Consider the following 13,156-nt stretch of genomic DNA (forward strand, 5'->3'; position numbering starts at 1 on the left):
CCTCCACAGGGGAACCCAAATCTGGGCACAGAGATGATATTTGATGACTGTCAAGCAGAGAGGGAGAAAATAAAATCCTATAAAGCTGCCTGTACTGCATGACACAGCCCTGGATGTCATACTACTCTGTAATGCCTGGGCACATCTGCATCTCCGCAGAGCCCCCAAAGGGGATAGACTCCCCAGCAAAGGGCCTGGTGCCCACGCAACGGGAATGAAAAGCTCTGGAGAATGCGGGCATCGATCCCGCTGCCTCTCACATGCTAAGCGAGCGCTCTACCACTTGAGCTAATTCCCCAGCACATGGCCTTGCCCGGAGGTCCCCTCCCCTCGCAGGCACACAGCCCTGACCCTGCCTCTGCGGCAACCAAAGCCTGGGTCTCCCATCGACCTGGCACCACCGTCCCAGCCGCCCCTCGCCCGGCCACACCGGCCCCAGCCGCTGAATCCCTTTCCTGCTGGTGGTGAGCCCTGACAAGAGCTGGTGGTGCTCAGGTACCGGCATCCCCTGCCCAGGGTTCACCAGAACGGCCTTGGCTGGTTCGTCTTCCCAGCAAGGACAAGAGCTGAAGGCTGTGCGGGCCGTGAAGGGGAGCCAGCCGGGCAGGGCCAAAAGGCAGAGGTGGCGCAGGGTGTGTTCCAGAGCCAAAAGGGCACTCCTTCGAGCCGGAGTTGAACCAGCGACCTAAGGATGGCCGTGCAAGGAGCCTACAGTCCTCCGCTCTACCAGCTGAGCTATCGAAGGAATCATGGGGCTTTGTTTGACATACTTTCATACTCCATACCACAACCATATCTCTCCCTGTGCAAGATACTTTCCCAGTTTCAAATGTGTTCACTCTCCATTTTTTGGCTTCTTCCTTTTTCCCTACTCATACTGAACCACGATTATCACATAACTAGGAATATCGCTTTCCTAGGGACCCATAGAGAAGCTTCTATATAGCTAATACTTCATGTTAAGTCACATAGTTCTTGTCCTTACTTTTATTGTTTCTTGGGTTGAACCTAACAGAGTCTTTTTTCTCACTCATATGAATTGCTCTACCAGCATATAGATCTCTTTCCCAGTGCTAAATCATCTCCAACTAGTATATGTCATCTTGGTCTGTGGGAAGTTGTTACGTTAATGTGCTTTTTTTAGTGAGGACAGTTTTCCAAAATCAAAATAAGAACGTATCTTTTGTTAACTGTACTATGTTGAAAGTAATTCTGTTAGCATTCTGAAATAATACTAAGTAAAGTGAGTGTGCCACTGATGTTTTTCACCTTTTGGAAACTTCATTTTGTTCAAATTTTTGATGAGATTTTGGGGGATATGGAGAGGGTGGAAGATGTCTTTTGGTATGTGGGAAAAGAACGAATGGCTGGAGACTGATTGTCCCATGCCTGCGACCACACATAGGTTTTGAAAGTAATATCTCTTCTATTTTTTGCTTTTTTAAATTCTAACTACTGGGGTTTGTTTTCAGCTAAGAAAAGGGATAGACTGCACAAGCTACTTAAATACTTGGATGGCGTGTAATGTCATTAGTCATGCAAGACTTAGCTTGTTTTTCCAGTTCTCCTATTCCATCTTTTATTATGTTTAAGGTACCACATGTTATATATGAAAATATATGTTTAAGGTACCACATGCACAGTATAGTGAGTATGACTGAACTTGAAGCCCCAATGAATGTTATTGGAGATATATTTAAGGGGTTCTGCATGATCTATGAGAAGATGACTGGAGTTCAGTATACAGAACTGAACAGACTGTTGGCAGAGGTGGTTCCCAGGCTCATATCAGTCTTGATAGTGGCAGAATGTGTCCAAGGCAGGAACCATCATCAGGAGCAAAGCAGTTACATTTCCCTGGGGGAATAACCTGTACTGGGACTTTGGTGGAAAGTCAAGCAGGACTCCACTCTGAGGATAAATTTGTTAGGGGAAGAGCAGAAACACTGCCTTTGCACCACAAATAATATTTTGGGGCATAATGGTCCTGGCTGGATCCTGAAACAGTCAGAACGAATAGTTACAAAATGCAACATAGCTTGACTAAGGTGAGAATCACAGTATTTAAAACACTACTAAATCACTTTTCGTGCCACTAGAGGTCAGCACTAGCCATTAAATGCATGTCTTGGAAAAATCTTCTTGCCAATTCTCGAAAGGGAGTGGTAACTTCTGAAGAGACACACTTCTGTCTATGCTTGTTTTGCAAGTACATGTGAGCTCGCACTGCCAATGTTTCAACGTGGTTGGAAGCAAACCCTGTCTTCTCTAAGCTTTTCTTCCCTAACGCTGTTTGTCAGAGCTAACAGTCCCACACTGTTCCTTTCAAGCTGTACTTATCCTTGGATGCCATAGCACTGAGTACAGTCAGGTGGCAAATGTGGTACTGAGCCCTGTCCTAACAAAGGCTTCCCACCAGCATAAACAGCCCAAAACTGTTGATGATCAGCTTCCACTGATTTAAGGACTGTCTCAGAGGTGCAACAGTGGGGAACTAGGCCCAGAGAAAAGCACTTGAACCTGCGGCTAACTCACTGTGCTTTCCCACTTGCGCTTCAGAAAGATGCTTTCTTTCTATTGCAGCTCATACTTGTGTTTCCCACCACCGTTTGGGCTTCTGCAAACACAGATACTGTTCACAAATTTTTAATACAGCTACTATTGACAAGCAATCAAATACAGAATTTGTTATAAAGAAGACAGTGTTGATGGGATAAGCAGTGTAATCATCCTGTTTTTAAACAACCTTCAAAAAGCCTTTATGTTTGTTGAAACCTGCTAAATGATGTAAATCAGTTGGCAATCATAAGCCTGTGATATATAATCATGCTACAATCTGTGCTTTCAGAATTTTCACTGTCTCCTTTAACACGGTAGCTGACTAGGTATCCATGCAAAAAGTTCATGCTTATTGTAATAGTAATACTCTTTCACCAAGATGTTCATGTTCAGTCATTTTGTGTCATTTTTCTTCCACTGAGTACATCGGAGCTGGGAAAAAGAAGGCTGAACACACTGTTCAGAATGATTATATCTCTATGAAAATATATTTTGTAGTGTTTTCTAAGTGTCTGTATGTCTAAGTGTCCGTATGTCTAAGTGTCCAAATGTCAGACATACAGATGACTTATTTTCCTTTTGTTTTTTCTGTTTAAGAAAACTGGCTCTGAAATATCACCCTGACAAGAACCCGGACAATCCAGAGGCTGCAGAAAAATTTAAAGAGATCAACAATGCTCACGCAACACTGACTGATCTGTCCAAGCGAAACATATATGACAAGTATGGATCATTAGGGCTCTATGTGGCAGAACAGTTTGGTGAGGAAAATGTTAACACCTACTTCATGCTCTCAAGCTGGTGGGCAAAGGTAAGCTGTTATTTTCTGTTGGAAATCAAATGTTACGATGCACACAGACAATTCCATACACAAGGAACCCCCTGAAAAAAGATCTCTCTACAAGTTTACAAATAGTAGGATATGATTCTAAACCATTACTAAAAGCTTAATTAAACAATTACATTATCTGAAAAATCAACAGTGGCAGAATGTAACATAAGCTCAGAATAGATCTAATATTGAATGTTTTCTTTTTAACTTGGTAAATAGTTAAATAGGGTGCATGTTTTGTAACACTTTCAGACATCAATTAGATTTGAATCTAGTGCTCCAGGTTAATTTTGAGTTTCTTTTCAGTAATGACTAAATAAAAATGACTCATTGTTCAAAAACGGGAAGTCCCACTTATGTGACAACCAGTTAATAAGTTATTACAGCACAAATTTAGCTGTGTTCTTTGCTATATATAGCACATAGCGTAAGTAAGCAATAATAATACATAACACTGTGATTATGCTGTCATATGTGCCCTGATGAGGGGGTGAGAGAAAGGAAGTAGAAGAAAAGGTGGAGTGGAGGAAGAGAGTAGGAAAGGAAGAGAATGATACATAAAAAACTGGCATATTGCTCAAGGAAAAGCTCATCATGGGCTGTTCTCATCATAAAGGAGTTGTGTTAATGTGCTTTCTTATATCGCTGGTGTCTTCTGATGTTTGCATATGTCAAAATCAAGTGTTTCTGCAAATACTGAAATGATACAGAAATGTAACAAACCAACAGAATTGCAAATGTGCAAAATCTGTGCTGTCCCTACCTCTTTACACCAACAGAAGCACAGGAAAGCAAGACCCTGATGGAGTACATAGGAAAATGATCTGTTCTGTGTGAAGTACGCACAGCTTTGATCTGAGAACCATGGAACATGGATTCCTGTGCTCAGCACAGACCAAGACAGTGCTTTACTGCCCTGCAGCCCCCTTTGAAACTGAGAAGTCACTTGGTCACTTTGTGGGTCTGAGAAGCCCCAATTTGTCTGCTGAATCAGGATGAGATGGCAGCTGCTCAAATGCAGAACAGTGAATGAAATTAAATAATGAAATGGTGGTGTTTAAATTACACTTGCAAAGGCACAGTTGCACCCTCAGAAGCAGGCTGGAGGCTGCCTGCTTGCAGCTGCTGTAGCTGACTCCTGCTGCAAGCTGGACTCCCCACCACAGTTACTGTCTTCTCCTGCTGGATCATTCCCTCTTTTCTTTGCTGCCCACCCTCTACTTCGGCCTCTTTGTCTCAGTTCAGGTGCCAGGAAGCATTGCTTTAGAGCTGAGAGAGCAACAGTATTGACTCCTTTAACAGTCCTGGTAAACAAGGTTTTTCAAAACAGGATAAATCACAGTTTGCTGATTTTTAGCTTGTATTTCCTCTTCTTACTGATCTTTAACGGAGACTTTATGGAGTATAAAATCCTCTGTGGTTAGAAAATCAGGAACAGAAATAACTGCTGTGGCTTTGACTCCTAAGGAGAGCAGTGGATAGTACAGAAAGCAGCTAGTAAGTCCCTAATAGTTAAAAGAGGAATGTGTGGACTGTTTCAAGGTACCTGTATTCCAAAGGTGAGGTGAGATATCCTGAATATCCCAGCAGAAGTTATCACTGTGTCCTGTTTTTTAAGAATTCTGTACAAATAATCCAAAATATTCCTATAGACTTATTTGAGGATTGTCACAGATAGACTCTCTATCCCTCCCCCAACCCAAAATCTTGCCACCTTCAAAGCATGAACAGGACACCAAGTGGGGTTTTTTTGCGAGCTGAGCTCATTATTCCTCATCTCCTTTTAACTCATGCACAAATGCTAGGCCATTTTCATATTTTTCTAGTGACTATCACAATAGTATTTGAGTCTGAGACATTATCTGAAAATGACCTCTGGAACCCTAATTTTCTCCGTTCTGATAGAAGGCAGAAGGAACTACAGCTTTCGCTCATTATCTTCCTCTTCAACTACGAGAATTCCTAGTAAATCCTCTTCCCTAGCACACTCATAAGGAGAAAATCTGACAATTGTGAGGAGGTGTATCATTAGAAGTAAGAAAACTCAAATGAAAGGAGAAATGCAAAGTGAAAATTACTTTTTTTTGGACTGCCAGACTCCTTAGCAGGCATATTAAACTGGGAACATACTGACAAAGGTAATAGTAACTTCAACTCCTTCTCCACTGGCAGGCATAGGGGATGGTTGGTTGTTTTAGCAAAAAGCAATTCTCCCTTTACCATGAAAGCAGTTTATTGATCAAATCAGTAAACATTTACTAACTATGATAATATAAGCACAAGAAATCTTGAAACATGTAAGGTGCCATGAATAAATGTAAGGACTTTTTCCTCTATACACTTTTATTCTGTCTTTTTTCATACTATCCATTGTGGTTATTTATTTTCCATTATGACATAAATTATACAGTCAGATAACTTATTTTAGGGGTTACAATATTTAGAATAGGTTTGGGTGTCCATTGGAAGAGAAACATTTTAAAACAGAAAGTCAGAGTCCTTCACTTTATTTATTAGCACCTAGCTCACTCTTGATACATGTCTATATTAATATTAGGCATGTAAATATTCTTACTACATTCAGAGATGCTCCAGTCAGCCCCCACTAACATTGTCAAACTGAATGTTATTGTCAAATTTCATTTGACAAAGTTTGACAATATCCTGGCATTTGTGTTTGCTTTCTTCCTCAGCAGCATGTTTTCTTATGTATATAACAAATAAATAGTAAAGTGCAGACCGTGTAACTATAATGCTAAAGCCTGGCTATACCTCCAACCTACTTATACCTGGTGGCCACAAATCTGTGCTTGCTTTACGTACACATTCCACATATCAGCTTTGATTTGTTTTTTAGAAATGTCACTGTCTTTCTTTTGATCTTATGCTACTATGTCCATAGAGAGATGTGGAGGTTTCTCCTTGTCACAAACAACTTGAGTCAGCAGCATGGGGTGGCAGTGTTACCCTAAGGGCTCCCCTTCTGCAGGTCCCCCATCCGATTGCTGCGACACAGCACACAGCCCTCAATGCCACAGCTGCGGAGCTATGCTATGTACCCGAGCAGTGACATGGTCTGGAGGAAGAAAAGCTCTGTAAATTAAAGATTTCTGGCTGTTTAATCTGGCTAAGATCTCTGGTCTCAACCCTAGGCAGTTGTGCTGGCTCTGATGAAGCCTCTGTGCTTTGTGTCAAAGGGACAGGAGTGGGCAGAGGGCGATGCAGGTGGGAACTTCTTGACGCCTGAGTACCCAGATCAAGAAACACGGACCAAGGAGTCTAATTTAGGAGATGTCGCCTGTGTGCTTTTGCACAGGCTAATGGGGAGAGTGAGACACCTGCAATGGGCAATTCAAATTCTCCTGAGGCTGAATCACCCTCTGGAAGGACTTTCAACTTCCCATTGACTCGGGAGCTCATGGGGGCTACAGTCCTAATTTGGATGCCTTATTCCAGTGCCTAAAGTTATGTGGGATGCATCTGGGTCTTTAATTCTTTTTCTCTTAGCTTTGTTATTGACAAGAACCTGCCAGTAAATAAGTGTTTGCAAAAACGATCTTGGGCAAATGAGTCATTTTTAAGATGGAAATGAGTCATTTTGAGGTGGGTGGGGTTTTGCATACTGCCTGGAAGCTTTTTCTGAGGACCAGCTCCTGAAGACAGACTTCCAAAAGCTGAGCATGTGGGGGCCTGTTGGTTGGTGTCTTCTTTGTGGATGTGGTCTTGAGTGGAAATAGGAGCTCATGGGTGAGAAGGCCTTTGGAAGATCTCGCCCTTGTTCAGGCACTTGGCCAGCGGCTGGACTCCTCTGAGTGCCAAGCACTTGGGAACACGAGTTCCTCTGACAATCTGCCTTCAGCAGGCTGCCGAGAGGTTGAGGAAGGTCATTGCTCACAGGGTTTTCCTCCTGCTGTGTTTAACCCAGGGCCTGTTTGCAGTCTGTGGTCTGCTGACGGGCTGCTACCTCTGCTGCTGCCTCTGCTGCTGCTTCAACTGCTGCTGTGGAAAGTGTAAACCTAAAGCACCCGAAGGGGAAGAGCAGGAGTTTTGTGTATCTCCAGAAGATTTGGAAGAGCAAATTAAGAACGACATGGAAAGAGGTGTGTATTATAGGGGCATACTGTGTGGCAAAGCTGTTCAAAACAATCTTTAAAGCCTGTAGGCCAGATGTTCTGCTCACAATGCTGAGGCTGGTTCCAGACATCAGTGGACATGTGCCAATTCACTCTAGCTACCACCGTGACCTGATGAACTTCCCAAGTTGTGTTTTTAGTTTTAATGAAAAACTAAACTTATGGCACTAAAAAATATCTCCTGTATCATTAGAAGTCTCACGGCTCACAGTAGTGATTACGCTGCCTTACCAGGAGCCAGATCTGGGATATGATCCAGGTGAAAACTAATCCTCTCAAAAACGTGTGCAGTTCCCTGCCCATTTAACACCCTCCGTGCTTCACAGTGGGGCAGGCCGAGTGCTAGGGCTGGTTCAAAGAAGGGAGCACGAGTGCCTGGCCAGGAACACGGGCCGGGGTAATGGGACATCCTTCACAGCAAGGTGACTCTTTTCTGAGCTTTGCTGCATCCCCTGTCTGCACATTCAGGTTTTGGCCATACCAAAGCATGATGGTAGTAATTTCCTGGTTTGGCACTAGTGTGGGTTACATATTTTAAATGAAGAACCCTGTCCTAATCTGCTGAAGTGGGGCAGAGGTTTGCCTTCATCTTCAAGGGAAGCAGAAACATCTCAGACTGGATAGATTTGGACATTTGCAGGTCAGGATGAGAGATGCAATGTCCCTTGCTTCAGCCAGGGAAGACTTAGGGCACTTTTCAGTTGCAAATTCATGTAAACTGTGATTAGGATTATGCTTTTTTATGAGGAAGGACCTAAGGAGTCAGATCACTCTTTTTCTCTTCCATTGTTGTGGAAGGTTTTACGCTGTTACATTCTTACGTTTACTATGCTTAAATTAGCACTGCCAGATTGCGAAAGTCGTGTTCCCTTAGCAGAGAAGATTTTTCCCCCCCCCAACTTTTCACACAAATTTACCCTTCCATAAATATGCAACAAAACACTTGTAGTAGTTGGAACAAATGCTATTTATATAACTGGTATGCCAACGTGTGGTGATATTTTTAAATGAGTTTTGCCTAGAGGCATATCAAGGTAAATACAGTCAGCTTAAAAACTGATCATACTTGATCAGTCTCTGCAAAGGCAACAGAAACTACTAGTGAAAACTTTATAACCACAATGCACTGCTTGAAATAGATGTAATATACTCTGTGACACCAGGCACCTGCAAAGTGCAAATCTAAAATGAGTCTTGATATTTATGGTCTATGACACCAGAGCCAAGCTTGAAATATGAAGATGGAAATTTGAAGTGCAATATTTTTTAAATTTTTTTTTTTTAATTTTAAATTGGCAGGTATTTTGCTCTCCCCCAAAAATCCATCACAAAGCTCCCCAGTGGCATTTCTTGGTAATTTTATGCCAACTTCCCATCCCTTTGCTCCCATCAAGTCTCACTGAGATATCAATTTTTTTTAAAATCATTTCAAATGTTTAGCAAAATCCCCATCTGAAAAATTAACAGAATGTGGAATCACATGTATTATAACAAAGCTCCCCAGTGGCATTTCTTGGTACTCAGTAATTTTATGCCAACTTCCCATCCCTTTGCTCCCATCAAGTCTCACTGAGATATCAATTTTTTTTAAAATCATTTCAAATGTTTAGCAAAATCCCCATCTGAAAAATTAACAGAATGTGGAATCACATGTATTATATGTTTTAAGTATTTTGAAGACAATATGAAGTATAGAGGTAGGTCCTGAAGAAAACTAGATATTTGTATCTTTCCTATCCTTCTCTTCAGTCTTGCTACATTTTCCTACCAATCAAAACCAGCTTGCTTCAATAGAGTAGAATTCTCTATATTTTAAAATTAGATTTAAAGAGAGCACATATCAGGAAGAAAAGTTAAGATGTCACGACAGAGGGTAATGTGAGCAGCTGAAAGGAAATAGGCACTGTATTTAGAAAAATCAATGATAACCAGCTGAAAATACACTTTGCCACTAGCTCCCCTCCAAATTTTAGGTAATTCAGAAACAAAATGTAATCACTCCTGCAGCAGATTTCATTTTGGAGGAGGAAATCCTATTAGGATCCAAATTCTTTGCATGCCCTCTGCCCACAGACTGGGCATTCTAGATAGTAATTAATTTCTTTGCTTCCTGCTGTCCCCAGTATCTATACTATTGCTAGCCAGAGCTTTTCTGCTAAGGTCAAAGCATAAATTCTAAGGCTAAGGCCGTATTTTAATTTATCCATATATTTTGTAGTTAGTCATTGCTTTTCTGAGGAATGCAACATTTGATAGCACATCACCATTCCTGATGCTAAAAACCTCTGAGAGAGAGTCTCCAGCAGTTGTTACTGTGCTCAGTGATTGCTGCTTGGAGCTGGCTGTACTGCACAAAAGAGGCTCTATGTGTGTTGTGGGAGCCGAGATTTAGTCTTCATCTTTTGAAGTGGCACAACAGTAATAATTTTCAGTTCCTCACATTTCTCTTTAATAAAATCAAGGTGTTACACAGTTGATTTCATTCCTCAAATTAACATACCATAAAACATAATTATTAGTGGGGAATAAAAAAAAAGAGATGTGAGGCCAAACATTCAGCGATCTTTTTCCTAAAATGTAAAAGCAAAGTGTGTTGTCACTGAAATCAACACAATCATGTCAAAGGCTTCAGTACTCTTAAAATGGCATATTCCTCTAGAAGAAAGCTTTATTCAAATATATGTGACTAGTTCCAGTGCCCAGCTAGTTGAATACCTCCCATGAGAGATTCACTTTACAGCATATACTTCCATGGGTAGCAAGACCATCAGAACTAAAGGACTACTGATTTGTACTAGAGAGGACTGTGGCCTAATGTACAATGGAAGACCAAAAAAATAAATGTTATATTTGTATTACTACATTTTAAAAATGGCATTTTTTTAGGGTTTCAGATCAAACATGACATTAAAAAAGTGTAAAGTAGGGCAAACTGTGGTGTCGTGCCATGATGTTACGGGTGACCTGTGAAAATACACTGGCAGAGGGAAATATCACTTGCTCATCTGCAGCGCAGGAGTGTGCAAGGGTTCATCACTTTCATTCACACGCACGAGGCAGGTTGCCAGATTTTGCTTCCACTGAAGTCAGTGGCAAACTTTTTGTTGATTTCCATGGTCCCAGGGGAGGTGCTGTTGGAATTTGGATTGCCTTGATACTTCAGGGTACTTCAGGCTATAATGATGCACTCAAAGCAGTTTGGCAGGTTTGTTCTCTCTCAGTTTGGTTATCATTGTAAGAACAAAGCAAGGCTTTTCTAAACTGACTTTCATTTTATGGAAAATGAAATCTGGGAGAGAAAAGAAAAAAAACATAAAAAAGGAACCTGAGTAACAAAATACTTTCTCAACTCAGAAGCAATAAGTTTTTAGCACTTCATTGTCTCCTCCACACTCCATATGATATCAATGTAGGCGAACAGCAAGCAAGAGCTATCTATAGAAATCAGTTGTCGTGGTTTAAGCAGTTTAAACTGTGAATTCTGCTGCACCTCCATTCTGCAGCTCTCCCATTAGCAGACTATATTTGTACAGTTTGTTATACGATGGGGCCCTGTTCTGATAAAACCCATTATAAATCTTAGAAGGGTGGGGGCAGCAAGAAGCTTGGTGAAGGTGTTGACTCAGAACTATCTGCAGATCAGCTGGAAGCCATGCGACAGATTCGCAGTGATTCCTGTCCTCTTGTTGCACATCTGGGTATCACAGCAAAATGAACTGCTAGTCTCTGCCCTCCATCAGTGATCTTCCAGAAAATGAACAACTCTGAGGCAGCAGAGGGTGGGAGGGAGTGCTGCTCAGAAATCTAGAAAATACACAGCAACTTAAAAATGGATTGGAACTGCCACACTGATCTGAGCCCGATCTGAGATCTAAGCTTTAATTACTCATATACTTTTAGAAGTTATGAAACATGTCTGCTTTTGACCTTGTGTCTAAATGTGGAATTGCCCATACAGAGAAGCTGCTTGGCATTTAATCATTCTTGCCTTTCACCTTGACACAGTCAAAGGTGTTCTACCCCCACTGAGGAGAAGCCGTATGGCATGCAATTGGATTCCTGCTCTGGGTTAAGTTACTTCTGTACATTGCATCTTTTGCCCATGATTCATCCCATCAACCGTCATGTAAACAGTAGGAAACGTCAGATGAGGGTTTTTTCTGAACATTCGGTCATTTGGCAAAAAAGGTCATCATTTGTATTCAATTACCGTGAAGGCTGTGATATAGAGCCTTCTATAAGGCTCTATACAAGATACAAAAAGTCCAAAATTTTTCATATGAGAACACTCCACTGAGATGGATGAACCTTTAAAAGTCAGTCTCTGAGTCTTGAGTCTCCTCCTTCCCCCCAAAAAATGGTGTGTTGGAAAGAGGCCCAGGAGAAGGGCAGCCAAACCATCTTCATTTTCAGAGGGAACACAACAGCCATCAGCAAACTCTGTAAGGACTTCACTTTCCTCCACTCTACAACAAAGACACTTTTTACGTGTTTATATTGGGAAACCAAACTGCATAACTGAATGGAATGAGAAAGTACAAATCAGTATGAGTCAATAGAGTGATAACATAGAGTGATAGTAGAGTGATAATATAGTGTGATAATTATCAGTAGAGGACAATATGAGGTTTTGGCAGTTCCAAATTCATTAAAACAGTAATTCTCAAAATCATATTGTATGTATACTACATAAGACCTCAAAATGCAATTTAACATTTCTAATTAACTAGCTGGCTTTCAGGATCTATGCGATTTCTTCCCTCTCAAGTATATTACTCTCACACATTTTTTTTTCCTTTTGCCTCTCTTCTTTCCTTGCTGTTAACTTTGCCTTCTTCAAGAGTAATTTCTGGCCCATTCTCACAAACACCATCAAGGTTAGTGCTTGCTGACTCACAGCAGCGCTCATTATATTCAGACATTTGCAGGAACAAGCACTTGCAATTGGAACTTGCAGGAACCCTTATCCTGCAATATCTGCAAAGCACCAGGTATGGCTAATGCCCAGTTTAAAAACAGCACCCAGAAATCTGGCATTACATGCGGACAAGGAGTAAGAACATCTGTAGGCTTGGTGCGGGCATTGCCACCTCTTCAGTACACACACAGCTGTCTGTGAAGCCAAGCTTAAGCTGTAGCCAGAACAGCAGATGAAATGTTGTGGTACTAACAAGAAGTCTGACATTGGTAGCCACTAAAGTATTTTTTGTTGTTCTCCCCAATTTAGATGGAGAAACTCCTATCATGCTTCAGCCAACTAATGCGACCGAGAAGACACAGCTAATAGGGGACAGCCGTCGGAGCTATCGCACAGACTCCTAGAGCCAGCAAACACAACCTGTTGGTGCTTCCGGCTGAGAACAAACACACTGATAAGCTCTGCAGCCTGTATTTGTAGTTGTCTTTAAGCTAATCAAGAGTAACCTGAGAGAATTTCCTATCAATGCAGAATCTCCCTCTAGGCCATTTCCAATAGGTTGATAACTGCACTCTGCAAGGAGATGCTTATGGCAGCTACAGAGCTCTACACACTGGCATGTTGCGGCCTCACATGGCTTCAAACTGCTCAAGCAAAGCTCAAGCATGGTCTTTCCCTCTAGCAATACACCCATTGGTATAGTTGCTCTTCTCC

General features: G+C 41.6%; 1 protein-coding gene and 2 non-coding genes across 3 annotated transcripts; 1 reads left to right on the top strand and 2 right to left on the bottom strand.

The window, feature by feature from the left end:
* Positions 1-225: 225 nt before the first annotated feature.
* Positions 226-298, bottom strand: TRNAA-AGC. The gene has a single exon. It is a non-coding gene; the product is annotated as a tRNA-Ala (tRNA).
* A 359-nt stretch (positions 299-657) lies between these two features.
* TRNAY-GUA lies at positions 658-745 on the bottom strand. The gene is given in 2 exon segments: positions 658-693; positions 709-745. It is a non-coding gene; the product is annotated as a tRNA-Tyr (tRNA).
* Positions 746-1,808: 1,063 nt separating this feature from the next.
* LOC104400992 (cysteine string protein-like) lies at positions 1,809-12,846 on the top strand. The gene is made up of 5 exons (XM_010011030.1): positions 1,809-1,925; positions 2,878-2,885; positions 3,157-3,370; positions 7,317-7,491; positions 12,752-12,846. Exons 1-5 carry the CDS (start codon positions 1,809-1,811, stop codon positions 12,844-12,846), a joined length of 609 nt encoding a protein of 202 aa, XP_010009332.1.
* The last annotated feature ends 310 nt before the right edge of the window (positions 12,847-13,156 follow it).

Source organism: Nestor notabilis, unplaced genomic scaffold, assembly GCF_000696875.1.
Source record: "Nestor notabilis isolate BGI_N333 unplaced genomic scaffold, ASM69687v1 scaffold34363, whole genome shotgun sequence".
Taxonomy (NCBI): Eukaryota; Metazoa; Chordata; class Aves; order Psittaciformes; family Psittacidae; genus Nestor; species Nestor notabilis.

Coding starts and splice junctions, on each gene's coding strand:
- LOC104400992 (XM_010011030.1), top strand. CDS start 1,809: ATGTGTCCAAGGCAGGAACCATCATCAGGAGCAAAGCAGTTACATTTC. Junction 3,371..7,316: donor TCTCAAGCTGGTGGGCAAAG/GTAAGCTGTTAT, acceptor TGTTTAACCCAG/GGCCTGTTTGCAGTCTGTGG. Junction 7,492..12,751: donor TAAGAACGACATGGAAAGAG/GTGTGTATTATA, acceptor TCCCCAATTTAG/ATGGAGAAACTCCTATCATG.